This window comes from Hyla sarda, chromosome 4, assembly GCF_029499605.1.
Source record: "Hyla sarda isolate aHylSar1 chromosome 4, aHylSar1.hap1, whole genome shotgun sequence".
Classification (NCBI taxonomy): Eukaryota; Metazoa; Chordata; class Amphibia; order Anura; family Hylidae; genus Hyla; species Hyla sarda.
The window spans coordinates 26,474,971-26,495,665 of NC_079192.1; the positions used below are offsets into that span (position 1 = coordinate 26,474,971).

Sequence of the window (20,695 nt, forward strand, 5' to 3'; positions counted from 1 at the left end):
TTATTTGCATACCTACGATAAGTTGATATTATCAGTCCAGGGATATCACACATGTACTCTTCTACGTCTATGGTGGGTAACCAATACCCTATCTAGGCTCCTTGAGCAGGTTGGCTGTAGGTCATTGGAATATGAACTTGGATTATACAACTACAGTATATTGGGATATTTTTGCACTGTATAGTCCTATTACTTAAGCCATTCCATTCTCTTTTGGGGGAGGGGGGGGTCACATTTTTTGCCCAAAGCCCCCCACAGGTCTAGAAGGGTTCAGCTCACTATCTTTCCTATAAAAAACAAGGTAGGATTTCAGCCAAATGATAACACACCCATAATCCTAAATATATAATCCTGTTGGGGAGGGTGGATAATTGTGCTATTATATTTAATATTTACTGACCAGTAACCTCAAATCATTTGGGCATTGGCTTGGTATCAGAAGAACTAACCACTGGTTGACAAGCCATGTCAGATCTCCATATTATAGTGGAGAGCCAATGTGGTCATTCAAATTGAGTAGAAGTAGCGCTGGGAGAAATTAGAAGGTAGCCAGGCCCGAAGATATACCTTAAGGATTCTGGACTCATGGGACTATCTAATAGGACTTCATGACTGACTGTTTTATGGTTGTGGCTTTCTCCTTTGAACAACATGTACAGTGTATGGTACCTTAAGGTCACCACCAACACATGAATAAATTAAACCAATGTCCCCAAATCTGTAGCCCTCCAAATCACCTCTTCCAACATGCTGGCTGAGCCCCAGTTTAAAGACCAGTGTCCTACTCAGCGGGAAGTCCCTACATTTACATCTACAGGAGAAACAATCTCCACAATGAGTTCCTTTAATTATTGACTACAGCAGGGACGGAAGGGCAATAATTTATTATGACAATAGGCCGGTCAATAAAGTCTACATAACCACCCATCTACACTGCCCTTTGGTCCCACTGAAAATGAATCTGAAAAAGCCCTGGGGAAAAAAAGGAGAAGAAAGAACTCGCCCATTCTGAAAATAGAATTTAATGGAATACGACGACATATAATATACTCAATAATATAAATATATATATAAATCTTATATCATAATAACATTATAACTTAATAAATAGAACTTTAAAAAAAAAGTTTTTACATAATCAGTATATATATACCCACATGAGATTAAAGTGCTGTAAACAGATTAGTATTACGTATATATACACATTTTATTTTTTGTTATACATTGTAGACTCAGTTATATATATTTTTTGTTCTAGAGTGGCTCGGAGTAGATTCAGATTAGAAGGGATGAGAACTTTTTGTCTGCGTAATAAAGATGTAAGCTTTGTTTCTTGGCCTACAAAGAAGATTGGGTTGCATAGCAAATAGAGTGCACCCTTCATGGAAGACTCAACCTTGTTTCGGAGAATAAACTTTTAGTTCAAGCTCATTTCATCTCTCGTAAATGGTGCAATATTCTCTGAAGTGGAAAAAGGGAAGACAGGAACCACTACAGGCCATCAATATGGAATGGGGTCAACATGAACTGGGCTCTATGGTACCTATGACTTTTGATATGCTATTATTTCTATGTTTTGGTCTTGAGGTTGAGTCAGACCAAGAATAACCTTAGAAGGCAACAACTTCTTCTCCGTTTTGCCAGTATTTTGTTCCAAATTTGGAATCATGGTCCCTCCAGTGGTTGGCTAAGGAACCTTAGATCTGGAATGACTTAAGCATGTGCTTATAAGACCTGTAGAATTTTTGAAAAACAATGGTCCACTTTTCATTGTTCCAGATAATGTATGTTCATGTGAAAGTCCACAAAACAGCCAATAGTATAGCTGACAAATGAAGAAAACTCTTGGATAGTAGAACATCTAGTCCATTCATGTAAACGGCTTTGTGGAATGATGAAATCACAATATAAAGATGAGAACGTTTTGTGATGACCTAATATTTAAGTTGGTAAAGATATGTTGTACAAAATATCTTATTATAAAAGCTTGAGGTCCTCAACCACTTGATGAGAAATTGCTCCCACCTGGAACAATGGCAGCCCTCGGGATATTCATCTGTTGAAACAAAACAACATAATATAAGAAAAAACTCGGTTCATAGGACTTCTATAAATAGTTGATGTCATTTTTTGACTAATAATGGAAAGGAAAAACAAAGTACCGTATTTATCGGCATATAACACGCACTTTTTAGGCTAAAATTTTTAGCCTAAAGTCTATGTGCGTGTTATACGCCGATACACCCCCAGGAAAGGCAGGGGGAGAGAGGCCGTCGCTGCCCGCTTCTCTCCCCCTGCCTTTCCTGGGGACTAGAGCCCTGCTGCCGGCCCTTCTCTCCCCCTGACTATCGGTGCCGGCACCCCATTGCCTCCCCCCATCCCCGGTGGCATAATTACCTGTTGCCGGGGTCGGTCCGCGCTGCTGCAGGCCTCCGGCGTGTGTCCCCTGCGTCGTTGCTATGCACAGCACGGCGCACTGACGTCATGCGCCGCGCAGAGCATAGCAACGACGCAGGGGACGCACGCCGGAGGCCTGCAGCAGCGCGGACCCGACCCCGGCAACAGGTAATTATGCCACCGGGGATGGGGGGAGGCAACGGGGCAGCGGCGCCGGCAATGGGTGCCGCTGCCCCTTCTCTCCCCCTGTCTGTCAGCGCCGCTTCTCTCCTCCTGGCTATCGGCGCCGGCAATGGGGCGCCGGCACCGATAGTCAGGGGGACAGAACGGGCAGCGGCGCCGATAGCCAGGGGGAGAGAAGGACCGGCAGCAGGGCTCTAGACCCCAGGAAAGGCAGGGGGAGAGAAGCGGGCAGCGACGGCCTCTCTCCCCCTGCCTTTCCTGGGGGTGTATCGGCGTATACACGCGCGCACACGCACCCTCATTTTACCATGGATATTTGGGTAAAAAACTTTTTTTACCCAAATATCCTTGGTAAAATGAGGGTGCGTGTTATAGGCCGGTGCGTGGTATACCCCGATAAATACGGTAAGTTTCCGCCCAAAAATATTTTTAGGTGGATTTATCATTGAAACCCATATCATTGTAACTGGAACATTGGGCCTCATTTACTAAAGTGTTCCTGACTTGTTTTGGTCGGGTTTTTTTGGGCTGAAGTTTGTCTGCACCAGAATTTTTGGCAAAAGATATTATGACCCGACTTCTACACCACAATTTTTTGAAAAAGGGTGTCACAATCTGTTTACTATAGAAGTAATATAGAAGTTACATTAAATTGTGTACGAAAGCCATAGGGGGAGATTTATCTAGTGTAAAATAGTCAATATTCTGTGAAAAAATATGCTAATTGATTTGTATTTAAAATTGTATCTCAATTAAATGAGAATTTTTGAAAATTATGCAAAAATTTTCCCAGCTGTACTCCACCTAAGTACAGTTTTTACACATTCAACCCAAAGGAAAGAGGTAATTTTTGTGCAAAAACTGCATGCACAACAACATAAAAAATAAACGATAAAACAATAACAAAAATGAAAATGATACATCTCCCCCATAAACTTTTCTCACCATGTAGAAAACAAAACAATTAGTAATTTGGAAAAACCTATTTAGATAGGTCTTGCATTTTGGATAGATTAAAAAAATACAAAACAGTTAGGTAGTTTTTTTTTTAAATATATTATTTAAAAATTAGAGACATTTCAAATGTAATAATTTATTTTACATTTATTTAATAATTTTATTTTATTTTATTTATGTAAAAATTAAATCAGTTTATTATTTTTTTAAATAAAAATTTTTATACATTATTTAGAAACATTTCAAATGTAATCATTTTTTATGTAAAAATTAAATCAGTTTATTATTATCTTTTTTTAAATAAAATTTTTATACATTATTTAGAAATTTTCAAGTTTCAAATTTAATAGGACTCTCAACTCTTTAATATTTCTTTTTCCCCTCAAAGTTCAAAATAATTATTTGTTTTGTTCTTTTAGTTATATTGTATAGTTTTCAAAGGAGGAATTCTATATTAGCATTGTGCTACTCTGTTTAACTTAATATTTAGGAGTCCCAATGAAAGAAAAAATAAATGGGAAATGGGAAAAGATGTTTCCTTTTTTTTTTTACACGTTTTGATGTGAAAATTCATTTAGAAAAGCCAGTTATGTCCTAAACCAACCAACACTTACAAAAAAAACATCATTGGTACATCAGAGCCAATGTGCCACTTTCCAGCTATACTAATTTTGATCTGCTGCTGAAACGGTTACATCAGGGGACCCTTTTTTTGGAGGGGAATTTGAACTTACTACATCAAAAATAATTTAATAACCATAAAAAGGCAAAACAAAGGAAACTAAAATTTGGAACATTGTGTCACTTTCCAGCAATACTAATCTAATTTAGTGCTGAAACGGTTTCATCAAGGGACCATTTTTTTGTGGAATTTCAAGTTACTATATAAGGAAAAAAAACAATTTTAGTTTTTGACTAACAATGAAAAAGGAAAAAAAATAATTAAACTTCCACTAAATATTATTTTAAGTATGGTTTTCCATTGAAATAAATATAAGATTGGGCCAGTGACAAAAGTTTTATGAGGGGACGGTTTAGAGACCACTGATTTAGCCGATCTACTGTATCAATGTACAGTACTTCTATTACCACGTCTCACGTCATAATAATGAATGTGTTCTACAGTATATATTTCTTAGGATTGTATTGGAGATTATCCACTTGTAATACATTTATCTACTGTACCCATTGCTCTTTGTCTCACAATTGTTCTATCATTTTAGCTTATCATTTTCTTATTATTTTCTATAATGGAATTATATGTCACAACTAAGTTCTCAATTGTCACCTTTGATCTATTGTATCTACAGTATATGTTTACACGTTGTTCAGGCATAGTGGTCATTATCCTTGACTAGTGATATTGGTTCGAAAAAGAGTTCAAAGGGTATATAGGTAAGAATTACTCCTGCCTCTTATTAGAATTATAAAAGGTATATGGTAGAATGGGTACTCCCGTGGAAAACTTTTTTTGTTGAAATCAACTGGTGCCAGAAAGTTAAACAGATTTGTAAATTACTTCTATTAAAAAATCTTAAACCTTCCAGTACTTTTTAGGGGCTGTTTACTATAGAGGAAATGCATATCTTTTTTGATTTCTCTGATGTCATGACCACAGTGCTCTCTGCTGACCTCTGCTGTCCATTTTAGGAACTGTCCAGAGCAGCATATATTTGCTATGGGGATTTTCTCCAGCTCTGTACAGTTCCTAAAATGGACAGCAGAGGTCAGCAGAGAGCACTGTGGTCATGACATCAGAGAAATCCAAAAATAAATAGCATTTCCTCTGTAGTATATAGCCCCTAAAAAGTACTGGAAGGATTAAGATTTCTTAATAGAAGTGATTTACAAATCTGTTTAACTTTCTGGCACCAGTTGATTTAAAAGAAAAAAGTTTTCCATGGGAGTACCCCTTTAATACTGATTTTTAAAGTAGTACTCCGGTGGAAAACAATTATTTTTTTTAAAATAAACTGGTGCCATAAAGTTATACAGATTTGTAAATTACTTCTATTTAAAAATATTAATCCTTCCAGTACTTATCAGCTGCCGTATACTACAGAGGAAGTTGTGTAGTTCTTTTCAGTCTGACCACATTGCCATCGTCTGACACTTCTGTCTGTGTCAGGAACTGTCCAGCAGGAACAAATCCCCATAGAAAACCTATCCTGCTCCGGACAGTTCCTGTCATAGACAGAGGTGGCAGCAGAGAGCATTGTGGTCAGACAGAAAAGAACTACACAACTTCCTCTGTAGTATAAAGCCGCTGATAAGTACTGTAAGGGTTAAGATTTTTAATAGAAGTAATTTACAACTCTGAAAGTGAAAAAATTGTGTAGCTCACCTAGGATATATACTTATAGTACTTTAGAGGACTGGTAATTATATATTCACAATAATTTACAACTCTGTTTAACTTTCTGGAGCCAGTTTATATGAAAACAATTTTTTTCACTGGCTTACCCCTTTAAGTTAAAACCCTGAAGAAGACACTTATCCGCCATATTTAGTCTAATGTTTAGTTTAATCCCATCTCATTTAATCTCAAGAAGGTCAAATTCTCGTTCTACATCTTACCTTAATATTAGTGTTTACTTTGTCCAGGTTAGGTTGGAAGCTGGAATTGGTAGAACCTGGATCAAACAGATAACATGGTTAATGTTTATTAAAGGGGTACCCGGCCCTAAGATATCTTATCCCCTATCCAAAGGATAGGGGATAAGATATCTGACCGCAGGGGTCCCGCCGCTGGGGACCCCCGCAATCTTGCATTCAGCAACCACCTCGGGGAGCTGCACACCACGCTGCCAGCTCAGAATCTGCCGTGTGACGACAACGGGGCCGGAGTATCGTGACGTCTTGACTCTGCTCCCGTATGACATCACGCCCCGCCTCCGCTATGCAAGTCTATGGGAGGGGGCGTGACGGCCGTCACGCCCCCTCCCATAGACTTGCATAGCGGGGGCGGTTCGTGACGTCACACGGGGTGGAATCAAGACGCCACGATATCCGTTGTGTTGTGGTACTATAGTAGGTTGACAGCCTAACTTGAGTCCACCTTCAAAGTTGATAGAAAAGCGACATGATGTTACTCACCACTGGCACTTCCAGTAGAGTATGGAGCATCTTGGTTATCCACCTCGTATCCATCCTCATACCACCTCATTTCTTTTTCTATTAACCTGGGGAGACGGAAAAAATAAAAAAAAGTGTTGGGTATCCATGCTACCTCTACTAAATTAGTTAATACTACCGATTTTTCTATTCTATGATATTCTTACTTTTACTGGCACCCCCAGTATTGTTTTAACTACTGGTGCTATTACTATTTAGGGTGACGTTATATATGTCTGGAGATGGGGCTCAGTACTGAGTTGACTCACCAGCCACAATTGGTGGCAAGGTGCATCATTTGTGCCCAATTATTTCCTCAATGCTGATCCAGAGTCTCATTAGAGGTGCCGGATAAGTCTGAACTCTCCCATTCAAATGAATGGGATCAGTTCGATCATCATTTTCCCTCCTGAGCCGGATCACCTGACATATGCAATGTCACCTTTAGTCTATGTTCCCACACAGTGTTTTGGGATGATTTTTGAGTCATAATTGGATGGAAAAAAGTATTAAAAACAAAAAAAGCCATAATTGGATGGAAAAAAGTATTAAAAATAAAAAAATAAAAAAAAGGAAAAACCATATCAGGACATGGCTTTATGCAAAACAATGGCTTCTAATAAGGCTGAGAAAATGGATCAAAAAACTTAGTGTGAACATGGCCTTAAATGTATGACCTCTCATTATTATCACTAACACATTAATCATTACTGTTTCTACAAATACTGTTCTTATTACTACTAATTCTACAACTTTTCCTACTAATATAAGTACGGGTGCAATTCTACTATGATTATCCCAACTACTGCTACTACTAATACTACTATTATATCCACAATGTATATTACTACTACTATTATTTAGCACAATATTAATACTAATATTACTCTAGCTACTGCTCAACCACTATTATTACTACTGCTATTACTTACACAATATTACTACTAACATTACTCTATCTACTGTTCAACCACTGTTATTACTACTGCTACTTATACTACTATTATATCCACAACGTATATTACTACTATTATTACTTATACAATATTACAACTAACATTACTCTACCTACTGCTCAATTACTAGTGTTATTACTGCTATTTATACTACTATGATATCCACAACGTATATTACTACTATTATTACTTATACAATATTACAACTAACATTACTCTACCTACTGCTCAATTACTAGTGTTATTACTGCTATTTATACTACTATGATATCCACAACGTATATTACTACTATTATTACTTATACAATATTACTACTAACATTACTCTACCTACTGCTCAACCACTAGTATTATTACTGCTACTTATACTACTATGATATCCATAACTTATATTACTACTATTATTACTTATACAATATTACTACTAATATTACTCTTACTACTGCTCTGAGTACTATTACTACTACAATATTAGTACTATTATTACTTACAGGGGTCAAGTCCTGAGAAAAAAAGTGTGGGAACTCAAAGGGGTACTCCGCCCCTAAACAACTTATCCCCTATCCAAAGGATAGGAGATAAGATGTCTGATCGTGGGGGTCCCGCCGCTGGGGACCCTCGCGTCTGCTTAGAGTGTTGGGTGACGCACTGAAGGCTCGTGACGTCACGGCCATGGCCTCTCAATGCAAGTCTATGGGAGGGGGCGTGATGGCCGTCGCGCCGCCCTCCCATAGATTTGCATTGAGGGGGCATGGCAGTGACGTCAGGAGCCTCTGCCCCCTTCGCCAGTTATTCGGCACTGAGCGAAGTTCGCTCTGTGCACCGAATGTCTGTGGTGCCGCTTCCAAGATCGCGGGGTCCCCAGTGGTGGGCTCCTGCAATCAGACATCTTATCCCCTATCCTTTGGGTCAGGGATAAGATGTCTAGGGGCAGAGTAGCCTTTAAGGGCTGGTCCTGCAGGACTCCTACTAATAGGAACTGCGTTCCTGCTGTGGAAAAAGTGCAGGAACTCCATTCCCATGAAATCCTGCAGGACTTTAGCCCTGATTACTTATACAATATTACTACTAATATTACTCTACCTACTGCTCAATTACTAGTGTTATTACTGCTACTTATATTACTATGATATCCATAACTTATATTACTACTATTATTACTTATACAATATTACTACTAATATTACTCTACCTACTGCTCAATTACTAGTATTATTACTGCTACTTATACTACTATGATATCCATAACTTATATTACTACTATTATTACTTTTACAATATTACTACTAATATTACTCTACCTACTGCTCAACCACTAGTATTATTACTGCTACTTATACTACTATGATATCCATAACTTATATTACTACTATTATTACTTTTACAATATTACTACTAACATTGCTCTACCTACTGCTCAACCACTAGTATTATTACTGCTACTTATACTACTATGATATCCATAACTTATATTACTACTGCAATTACTGCTATGATATAACTACTAATATTACTCTTACTACTGTTCCTACTACTGTTACTACTGCTACTAATACTATATTGATATCCATAACTTATATTAATACGGCTATTACTTCTATGATATAACTATTAATATTACTCTTACTACTGTTCCTACTACTATTACTACTAATACTACAATGATATCCCTAACTTATATCACTACTGCTATTACTTCTACGATATTACTACTAATATTACTCTTACTACTGCTCTGACTACTATTACTACTAATAATACTCCTATGACTGCTCCAACTACTATGACTACTAATATTGATATCCCTCCTAGTACTCTTTCAGTTTTTCACCCCCGTTTGGTTAGAGGAGATCTAGTAGGACTTATTCACGTTTGGGAGTTAATGTTGATTTTTTTTTTTTATTATTGTACATTTTTTGACGTGTCCTAAAGAGGAGTTTATGTCACATGACCCAGTAGTATGGTCCCTGTCCACAGTGAGATAGTCTTTATGAAATGAAAACATGACTCTGCGACAGGTCATGAAAGTTGGCACAAACAGTGAAATACTTTGTAAAATCGCAAGGTGCTGATTCAAGGGGAAAGGTCACTTTATGTGGCTGTAAATGACGCCAGTGGTGACGCGTAAACCGGGTGAGTCCTTATTACAGGACATGATTCTGAGGGCCATAGAAGAGTAAAGATTATGTTTCAAGGAATCATTAACACAGTGAAAGGCGGCTCATGTGGGATATGCTGCCCCCGTGAGGCTGTCTTGAGAAACACTGCTCACTTTTACCAAAACCTGTCCAGAGGAAAAGTTGCTGAGTTGCCCGTAGCAACCAATCAGATGGCTTCTTTCAGTTTTCAGAGGCGGTGTTAAAAATGAAAGTAGTGATCTGATTGGTTGCTATGGGCAACTCAGCAACTTTTCTTCTGGACAGGTTTTGATAAATCTCCCCTGTAATTCTGTAGGTCTCATAGACAATAAATAATAAATAAATTCTGAATACTCGGACCACACCAAAAAAAAATTTGAAATGTCCCTTCACATTCTTGATAAATACCCCACCCCCCTTTGCCTGTTTTCTAAGAACAAGTTGAAAACTTGTTGTTGAAATGTGTTTCCTAAATCTTCCTGGTGGCCATTTAATACAAATACTCACTTGTCCGAGTCGGATGCTTTCCGACGTCGGTATGAGATGACAGCCAGGGCCACAATAATGACAAGCAACACAAACAGGCCGACAGCCACTCCCGCATATACTCCAGGCTTACTGATGGCTGTCTGGCAGCGGTCTCCTGTGTACCAGTACTCGTCGGATGTCTCACAGCTATAAAAATAATAAAATGAGTCAAAGGAAGTGGAAAACTAGGCAAGGCATATGGAATGGGTTAACAAAGTTGTTGTTAAAGGGGTTGTCCACCAGTACAAACACCTGGCTGCATTATTCTAGCACTGCACCTGTCCATGGGTTGTATCTTTTAAGGGGGTATTCCGGGCAAAAACATTTTATCCAAAGGATAGGGGATAAGATGTCTGATCATGGGGGGCCCAGCAGCTGAGACCACGCCCATCCCCCTCCCCCCCCCCCCCCGCGATCTCCCTGCAGCACCTGCATTCTATGCGGGTGCTGAATCTCCAGTTCCAGAAATCTCTGGGTTTCCGGGACTGGGGACGTGACGTCAGGCCACGCCCTCCTCCATTCATGTCTATGGAAGGGGGCATGACGGCCGTCATGCCCCCTCCCATAGACATGAATGGAGGGGGTGTGGCGTGACGTCACGTCCTCAGTCCCAGAAACCCGGAGGTTTCCGAAACTGGAGATTCAGCACCCGCTTACAATGCGGGTGCTGCATGGAGATCGTGGGGAGTCTTAGCCGTTTTTGCCCGGAATACCCCTTTAGATCAGCACAACTCTACTGAGCTGCAATACCACATAACACCTGTGGACAGGTATAGGAAGGTATTTGGAAGAATTCAGCCGTGGTTTCTCTTTTTAGTTAATGTCTTTAAAAATTCAAAGCAGCAGTCCCATGCCACTTTTTAAAGGTCAGTGTTTAGAGTTTAAAGCCTTAGAACATGACTGGGAAGGTATGCCAAGCCAAAGATCTCCTCAGAAGCAAAGAGATCTCAGGCTTGGCATACATTCACAGTCATGTTCTAAGACTCTAAGACTGACTGGAGTGAAACAATGAAAAGCTACCTCGAAAAGATGGTGTGAGGAAGCTGCTTTGCATATCCTTTATTTTGAGAATTCCCAGTGGAGCATGAACGGCCTATAAGTTTCCACATGTCTAGAACGCTCCCCACATGGGGAAACATTGCCCGTTGAGTCTTTTCCTACACAACCATTTGGTCCTACCATTAGCGAGCATGTCAGGGGCTAGGTAGACGTCCAAGTGGATGAACTCAGTCACTAACATTTGGAAACCTTCAGACAATATTAGAACGTTCACCTTTTGGGGGTACTGTACAAATGTTGAAAATTTTTGATCAAGAAGGTATCAGTCATAAATCCAACTAATCATTACTTGCCGATTCGGCCAAATGACCTACATACCTACATGGACTATGTTCAGATTTAGCCTACAAAGAACATATAGTGTGAACTTACTAGCAATGTGGTCCTTGCCATGTGACAGAGCATTGTCCTTTGTTGCAGTTAATACGATCAGGACTAAGGGAACTGCATCTTGAAATGCACATCGCAATTCCTGTATCATTGTAAAAAGTATAATATTGTTGAACTTCCTGTGGGATTTCCGACACATTTGAACATATTCCTGTAATAACCAAGAGAGAAAATAATGTAAGATTCATAGTGTCATTCGCTAAAGACAGTGCAGGCAGTTCACCATATTAATCTACTGCAGAACATAAGGTTTCCAGCCACCAATGGTTATTGACCAAAGATATGGATTCCCATCAACTTATTCTTTGGGGGTACTAAACATGAAATACATAGTAGGACTATTAAAGGGGTACTCTGCCCCTAGACATCTTATCTCCTATCCAAAGGATAGGGGATAAGATATCTCATTGCGGGGGTTCCACCGAGGGGGACTCTTGCGATCTCCCTGCTACACCCAGTGTCACGGTGCACGTGACGTCACGGTCACGCCCCCCTCAATGCAAGTCTATGGGAGGGAGCGTGAAGGCCGTCACGCCCCCTCTCATAGACTTGCATTGAGGGGGCGTGGCCGTGATATCACGAGTTGGACGTGATAGTGACATCACCAGTCATCCGGCACGGAGCAAAGTTCGCTCCGTCCACCGGATGTCTGGGATACATCAGCCGAGATCGCGGGTGTCCCCAGCGGCAGGACCCCCGCGATCAGACATCTTATCCCCTATCCCCCCATATATGTATATATGAACTGGCTCCAGAAAGTTAAACAGATTTGTAAATTACTTCTATTAAAAAATCTTAATCCTTCCAATAATTATCAGCTGTTGAAGCTGAGTTGTTCTTTTCTGTCTGGCAACAGTGCTCTCTGCCGACATCTCTGCTTGTCTCGGGAACTGCACAGAGTAGAAGAGGTTTGCTATGGGGATTTTCTTCTACTCTGGACAGTTCCCGAGACACGTGTCATCAGAGAGCACTTAGGCAGAAAAGAACAACTCAACTTCAGCAGCTCATAAGTACTGAAAGGATTAAGATTGTTTAATAGAAGTAATTTACAAATATGTTTAACTTTCTGGAGCCAGTTGATTGCAAACTCTCCTGCTCTGGACAGTTCCTAACATGGACAGAAGTGTCAGCAGAGAGCACTGTGGTCAGACTGGAAAGAACTACACAACTTCCTCTGGTGCATACAGCAGCTGATAAGTACTGGTAGGAGTAAGATTTTTTTTAAAGAAGTCATTTACAAATCTGTTTAACTTTCTGGAAACATTTGTTTTTCACCGTTGTCCACCTCCTGGTCACCGGCTATTTAATCCAGCCCTTGTTTATAGTATTACCTGTGGCATTAATTGGCAAATTTCGAACTGTTGCAGTATAATTGAAGCACAAAGTTTCTGTATAAGAGAGAAGAAAAAGAGTTTAGACTGGTATACCATCTGTTTCTTCCCTACAAATATTGTTCTACTCTAGTTTCAATCAAGAAGACAACAATTGTATTGTTTGTAAATGAGTTGTAAATGTTGAAATAACCTCTAGAAATAAGGGGGAGCTTTGCACTACCTTTATAGTGCCTTATACTGTCTTAACAGCTTTTTTTCGACAGACAGTGTTTAATTCCCCCCTCGCCTTTTAAAAGTAATGTATGTTGAGACAAATAATACATTTTTTTGGTCGTTGGTATTTTTTATTTTTCTTTTTTTACACCATTCATAGTGCAAGATCAATAATGTTATACGTTAAATATTTAGACAATTCCTTATACGGCGATGGCAGTTTTTTTTTGTTGTTTTTTTTGTTTTGTTTTTTTGCTCACATTTTTTATTTATTTGGAAAATACATTTTATTTATTCTTATTTTTACACTTTTTAAATTCTACTAGGAGACTTTTATAAGCAATCACCAGATTGCTTATTCTGATCAATGTTATGCTAATGTATAGCACTAATCAGTCAAATCTGCTCTCTGCTAGTAAAGGTTGCCTAAGGAAAATCTAGTATGGCAGGCACAGAGACCTAGTAAAGGTCTCTAGCTTCAAAACCCAGTATCCACTGCAGATGTCATTTTGCCATTTAGATTCTGCGATTACATTGCTTGTGGCATCTAAAGGGTTTGATGACTGACATGGTCATCAATGTGAGGGAAGGCTGATAATAGCAGCCAGTACTTATCGAGTATGAAGTGCGCTTAGCTTTTGAGCATGCTTCATAAATCCCAGCCCACATTCCGACATACCTGGGTGTTGTTTTACTGGAAGGAGGTAAAGGGGAAGGTGCCTATATGGTAGACATATAATTAGAACAGTTGATGGTTCTCGGTGGCAGTGGGGTGCAATTTAATTGTGGTAATGCATCAATGCTCACTAAGTACATTCAAAGGGCAAGACACCTGCACCCAGCCAAGCAAAGAAAACAGCAAGTCCAACTGTACTGTATGCTTTGCCATTCAGTGTACAGTAGCAGGGAGTTTGGCCTTTCACAGGAGTCCCTACTCCTGTAGTTATTGTCACATCGGGCAGGGATACATGCAGCCCTGAGCTTGTCCACTGCCACTTTCACTGCCTATTTGACTATACACCCAATGATGGATCCTCAACTGGTCGATGTTCCTTACACTGAATGAGTGCTGGGCATTAAAATGGTCAGACAAATCAGATCAGTAACCTTCAGACATGTCAGGGACAAAGTCATCAGACACGGGGCTAACCACAGAAAAGCCAAGAGAATGGTCCAAATAACCATAGGAGTGAACCAAGAAGAAACAACAAAGAAAAAAACACACACACAAACAAACTATTTAGACAGATGGGATGAAAACCAAGAAGAGCAAAGAAGTGCAGAATCACAAGGCAAAGGAATAGTCAGGCACGGGCAAGGGTCAGGAGAACCAAATAAACAGGCAGAGCAAAATGAAAACACAGAGTATAAATAGCTAGCCCGGGAGGCTTGTCTACAGAACTCCACACTGACTGGCCCAGCACTCCTGCAGCTGATAGGACAGGAGGATCTGTCAATCTGTGTAGTGAGGATCTGTTGCCAAGGTAATGCACTGATAGCATAGCATTCCTTGGAAAGATGTATTGCACTGCCAATCATGTGTGTATCTTTGATGGACAAAGGAGAGTAGGTTGTGATAGTGGCTAATCTTCTGTGAAAACAAAGTATCTGGAATATTGAAATCCAACATGTTAAGCATTTTTATCCCTGAGCTGAACTACACAAAAAAAGGTTCTCATCTGCTTAAATATTGGGCAAACTTTAGCAGAATCAGGAAGGTAGTAAGACATGAGACAACACAATCCTTACCATTTATATTATGTGTTATTTCGTCTGTACAGTTGGTGCTTTCCAGTATTGTGGTCACTTTATTGGCAACTTCATTGGTTACGTCATCGTATGTATCAATAGGAACTTTCACCAATAACAAATGATCGATCACGACACTTCCTTCCCTGGAGAAAACAGTGACAGGTCCTTGTTACACAAAGAAGCTCGGAGCTCCTATAACCCCACCATGTAGCTGTCATGGATGGAAGTTGATGTAAAGGCTTAGTACTTACTTGAGGCTGATAATCTTCACTCCCTCGTAATTTGGAATTGGTTTGTACATAATTTTCATCTGTAATAAAAAAGTCAATGAAATCCGTCAAGGCACAAAATAACAAGCCAGAGAGGACTTCCTTATCACTTATACAGTCACTGCTAACTCCAGCATGAAGGCCCCTGTGTATGCAGAGACTAGGGCAAACATATGCAATCACAGCATATCCAGCAACATGGTGTCTTCAGGACAGAAAACACTGGGTGGCTGGATATCCTGTGTTTTCTAATAATTAATGTTCCACAATTGAATGGAATGTCCTTGAGATGGCCACCCAAAGGTTTCTCAAAATTGGTCTTCAAAATTGGTGGTTCTCCCAAGTAGAGTGCTGACATATAGTATATGATGGGACTGAAAAGTCTGGTTTGGATAAGGGTAACATTCTCATTGTAAGTGTTCGAACCATCAAATTTCTAATTGGAGATTAGAAGAAGGTTAGATCATTAGTGCCAAAAAGTATTTTTTGGGGGACTACAAGGTAGGCCACTTCTGCACAACTTTGACATTAACTTAGCCTTCATGCAAGTCCAAAACTACCTAAAGGGGTACTATACCCCTAGACATCTTATCCCCTATCCAAAGTATAGGGGATAAGATGTCTGATCGTGGGGGTCCTGCCGCGACCTCCCTGCTGCACCCAGCATTCCATTAGAGCGCCTGGTGCAGCGCCGGAGGCTCGTGACATCATGGCCACACACCCTCAGTGCAAGTCTATGGGAGGGGGCGTGGCGACCATCACGCCCTCTCCCATAGACTTGCATTAAAGGGGCATGGCAGTAACTTCAGGAACGGTCGTGACCATGATGTCACGAGCCTCCTCCCCACATCGAGGAAAGTTAGATCATTAGTGCCAAAAAGTTTTTTTTTTGGGGGGGGGGGGGGGGGGGGGGACTACAGGGTAGGCCATTTCTGCATGTTAACATAACTATTTTTTGTGCACATGAGTGAATATATTTTTTGTGAGAATTGTATTTCTCTTTGAAACTTTATAAAAGAAGAATATTGAGCAGTAATTAAGCGTGTGTTACAATTTTTTCTGTGGAAACATAACTTTGACATTAACTTAGCCTTCAAACAAGTCCAAAACTACTTAAAGGGGTACTCTGCACCTAGTCATCTTATCCCCTATCTAAAGTATAGGGGATAAGCTGTCTGATCGTGGGGGGCCAGCCAAAATCTCCCTGCTGCACCGTCACACCACTCTCCCATAGACCTGCATTGAGGGGGCATGGCCGTGACGTCAGGAGCCTCCACCCTGCATCGCCAGTCATCCAGCACAGAGCGAAGTTCGCTCCGTGCACTGTATATCTGGGGTGCCACAGAGACGGCCCCCCAGCGATCAGATATCTTATCCCCTATCCTTTAAATAGGGGATAAGATGTCTAGGAGCGGAGTACCCCTTTAAATAAATTCCTAGGTGACTTTGCATTGCTATAACGGGCTCTAGGGCTCTTAGGCAGTGTTTAAACACGTTTTTAGGGTTATTGCTGAATTCCAAGTTCGGTCAGAATTAATTCACCCTTAACCAAACTTTTTGGGGAAAAATCTTTCACACCTGCCAAACCAAATTTTTCCAACTTACCTCATTTTCGAATCGTGTTTCAAACTCTTTGTATTCTGCTGATGTGAAATCCTCTAGCTCTTTCGTATAATTTATATTTAGCACTCTGACAGTGACATCAACCGAGGCCGTAACACTAACTGTGGTGAGACAAAAAGGATCACTTACTAACTCTTCATGCTGTTATTTTCATGTATGTCATCTCCTCCTGACAATGGTGAATGATCAAGATACAAGTGTCATAAAAACTCTACATTCTATAGGCTAAACATCTAAATTATTGAAATCTACGGAGGATGCATGAAAAAAAATCACATATATGTAATATAATGTTGTTTTTGAATTCTATTGAATGAGTTGATATAGAGATAATAGTAGTAAAAGAATAAAAAAAAATATAAAATACCTGGTCGAATCGCCTCCAAGATGAATTCACAGAGAGTCCCGTAGAAGTTTAACTTACAAACGCACTTATTCCCATCAAATGTTCCATTGTTCTGACAAGGTAGGATGACCACACCTGGTAATATTACAAAATGTCAGATTCTGAGAGAGTTGATAAAGATGGAGACACAGTGTTCTGCCAAGTTTTCAATGGTCTCGTCATAGCCTGGACCTCAGAAGCTCTAGATGGGGGAGATTTATCAAAACCTGTCCAGAGGAAAAGTTGCCCAGATGCCCATAGGAACCAATCAGATCTCTTCTTTCATTTTGCAGAGGCCTTGTTAAAAATGAAAGAAGCGATCTGATTGGTTGCTATGGGCAACTTTTCCTCTGGACAGATTTTGATAAATCTCCCCATATATTTTTTAAACAGACAAGAACCCTCTAAAGAAATACAGAGAAACCTTTCCAAAAAAATCTCCTGGTTGAGAAACCCACCCCTTTAACTAAACCAGTTTTTTTATAGAAGTTATATTGGCCATCATCTAGGAGCGGAGCACCCCTTTAAAAAAATCATATTTTAGATTATAATTTTTGTTAGACATTTAGGCTGGGGTCACACAAAGTAGAACTTAAAAAAAAAACTTCCATAAGTTATGCTCTGACAGAAACTTTTCTGTAGGCTTTCAAGACATTATTTGATATCCTGTATTTTATGGCTGTTTTGTTGTTGTTGTTTTTTTTTTTTTTTTCATTTTACAATGTGTGAACCCCACTTTAAAGAAAAATCCCTTCTTGCTGATGACTTTCTCATCTCTATAAGTCCTGCTTTATTTTCAGCATGCACAGAAGCCATTTATGAAAGCCATCTAGAATATCTATATGATTTAGATGAGGACATAGGTCAAAATGCAGAACATAAGCTATAGAGTTAATAAAATATAACTTACCTGGTTTTAAGGTTGTTTTGATGGTAGAATCTGTGGAAATATTCATTGAAGTAGAAAAAATTGTGCTTGTTGTGCTAGAGGCTGTTGTTGTGCTTGCTGTACTTGGTGTGCTTGCTGTACTTGGTGGGTTTGCTGTGCTTGGTGGGCTTGCTGTGCTTGCTGTGCTTGGTGGGCTTGCTGTACTTGGTGTGCTTGCTGTACTTGGTGGGCTTGCTGTGCTTGGTGGGCTTGCTGTACTTGGTGTGCTTGCTGTACTTGGTGGGCTTGCTGTGCTTGGTGGTCTTGCTGTACTTGGTGTGCTTGCTGTACTTGGTGGGCTTGCTGTACTTGGTGGGCTTGCTGTACTTGGTAGGCTTGCTGTACTTGGTGGGCTTGCTGTGCTCTGTGGGCTTGCTGTGCTTGGTGTGCTTGCTGTACTTGGTGGGCTCGCTGTGCTCTGTGGGCTTGCTGTGCTCTGTGGGCTTGCTGTGCTCTGTGGGCTTGCTGTGCTTGGTGTGCTTGCTGTACTTGGTGGGCTTGCTGTACTTGGTGGGCTTGCTGTGCTTGCTGAACTTTGTGGGCTTGCTGTGCTTGGTGGGCTTGCTATACTTGGTGTTCTTGCTGTATTTGGTGGGCTTGCTGTACTTGGTGGGCTTGCCGTGCTTGCTGTACTTGGTGGGCTTGCTGTGCTTGGTGGGCTTGCTGTGCTCTGTGGGCTTGCTGTGCTTGCTGTACTTGGTGTGCTTGCTGTACTTGGTGGGCTTGCTGTGCTCTGTGGGCTTGCTGTGCTTGCTGTACTTGGTGTGCTTGCTGTACTTGGTGGGCTTGCTGTGCTTGCTGAACTTGGTGGGCTTGCTGTGCTTGCTGAACTTGGTGGGCTTGCTGTACTTGGTGGGCTTGCTGTGCTTGCTGTACTTGGTGTTCTTGCTGTACTTGGTGGGCTTGCTGTACTTGGTGGGCTTGCTGTGTTTGCTGAACTTGGTGGGCTTGCTGTACTTGGTGGGCTTGCGGTGCTTGCTGTACTTGGTGTTCTTGCTGTACTTAATGGGCTTGCTATACTTGGTGTTCTTGCTGTACTTAATAGGCTTGCTGTACTTGGTGGGCTTGCTGTACTTGGTGGGCTTGCTGTGCTTGCTGTACTTGGTGTTCTTGCTGTACTTAGTGGGCTTGCTGTACTTGGTGGGCTTGCTGTACTTGGTGTGCTTGCTGTACTTGGTGGGCTTGCTGTACTTGGTGTGCTTGCTGTACTTGGTGGGCTTGCTGTGCTTGGAGTGCTTACTGTGCTCTGTGGGCTTGCTGTGCTTGGTGGGCTTGCTGTGCTCTGTGGGCTTGCTGTGCTTGGAGCGCTTACTGTGCTCAGTGGGCTTGCTGTGCTCTGTGGGCTTGCTGTGCTTGGTTGGCTTGCTGTGCTTGGTGGGCTTGCTGTGCTCTGTGGGCTTGCTGTGCTTGGTGGGCTTGCTGTGCTCTGTGGGCTTGCTGTGCTTGCTGGGCTTGCTGTGCTTGCTGGGCTTGTTGTGCTGGGAGCGCTTGCTGTGCTTGGTGCGCTTGCTGTGCTGGGAGCGCTTGCTGTGCTTGGTAAGCTTGCTGTGCTGGGAGCACTTGCTGTGCTTAGTGTGCTTGCTGCGCTCGCTGTGCTTGGTGGGCTTGCTGTGTTTGTTGGGCTTGCCGTGCTTTGTGCGCTTGGTGGGCTTTCTGTGCTTGATGCACTTGCTGTGCTCTGTGGGCTTACTGTGATTGGTGCACTTGGTGGGCTTGGTGTGCTTGGAGCAGTTACTGTGCTTGCTGTGCTTGGTAGGTCTGTCGTGCTTGCTGTGCTTGGTAGGTCTGTCGTGCTTGGTGAGCTTGATGGATCAGTCGTGTTAGATGGTATAGTTTTATGTGGTGTTACAGTTACATTTTGGCTTCCTGTTACAGTAGTAGCGGTCTCAGGGGTCTCTTGTGTTTTAGATGATATAGTTGTCTCTGTTTTTCCAGTAGTAGCGGTCTCAGGGGTCCCTTGTGTTGTAGATGATATAGTAGTCTCTGTTTGTCTAGTAGTAGCGGTCTCAGGGGAGCTTGGTGTTATAGATGATATAGTTGTCTCTCTTTCTCCAGTAGTAGTAGTCTCAGGGGTTACTGGTGTTGTAGATGATATAGTTGTCTCTGTTTCTCCAGTAGTAGTGGTCTCAGGGGTACCTGGTGTTGTAGATGATATAGTTGTCTCTGTTTCTCCAGTAGTAGTAGTCTCAGGGGTACCTGGTGTTGTAGATGATATAGTTGTCTCTGTTTCTCCAGTAGTAGTGGTCTCAGGGGTGCCTGGTGTTATAGATGATATAGTTGTTTCTGTTTCTCCAGAAGTAGCGGTCTCAGGGGTACCTGGTGTTGTAGATGATATAGTTGTCTCTGTTTCTCCAGTAGTAGTGGTCTCAGGGGTGCCTGGTGTTATAGATGATATAGTTGTCTCTGTTTCTCCAGTAGTAGTAGTCTCAGGGGTACCTGGTTTTGTAGATGATATAGTTGTCTCTGTTT

The 20,695-nt window shown here is 41.1% G+C and overlaps 1 protein-coding gene across 1 annotated transcript; it reads right to left on the reverse strand.

The window, feature by feature from the left end:
- Positions 1-1,038: 1,038 nt before the first annotated feature.
- Positions 1,039-18,363, reverse strand: LOC130366766 (mucin-17-like). The gene is made up of 11 exons (XM_056569103.1): positions 18,209-18,363; positions 17,281-17,394; positions 16,896-17,014; positions 15,273-15,331; positions 15,019-15,164; positions 13,054-13,110; positions 11,705-11,873; positions 10,253-10,420; positions 6,634-6,719; positions 6,115-6,170; positions 1,039-2,056 (listed from the first exon to the last, which is right to left on the reverse strand). The coding sequence occupies exons 1-11, from the start codon at positions 18,252-18,254 to the stop codon at positions 1,997-1,999; spliced, it is 1,080 nt and encodes a 359-aa protein (XP_056425078.1). The 5' UTR covers positions 18,255-18,363; the 3' UTR covers positions 1,039-1,996.
- Positions 18,364-20,695: the final 2,332 nt, after the last annotated feature.

Excerpts from the sequence above, each read along its gene's own strand:
- LOC130366766 (XM_056569103.1), bottom strand. The coding sequence starts at position 18,254 with ATGAATATTTCCACAGATTCTACCATCAAAACAACCTTAAAACCAG. Across the intron at positions 10,421-11,704 it reads TGGCAAGGACCACATTGCTA|CTGTGAGACATCCGACGAGT; the intron begins GTAAGTTCACAC and ends TTATTTTTATAG. Across the intron at positions 6,720-10,252 it reads AAAGCATCCGACTCGGACAA|GTTAATAGAAAAAGAAATGA; the intron begins GTGAGTATTTGT and ends CCGTCTCCCCAG.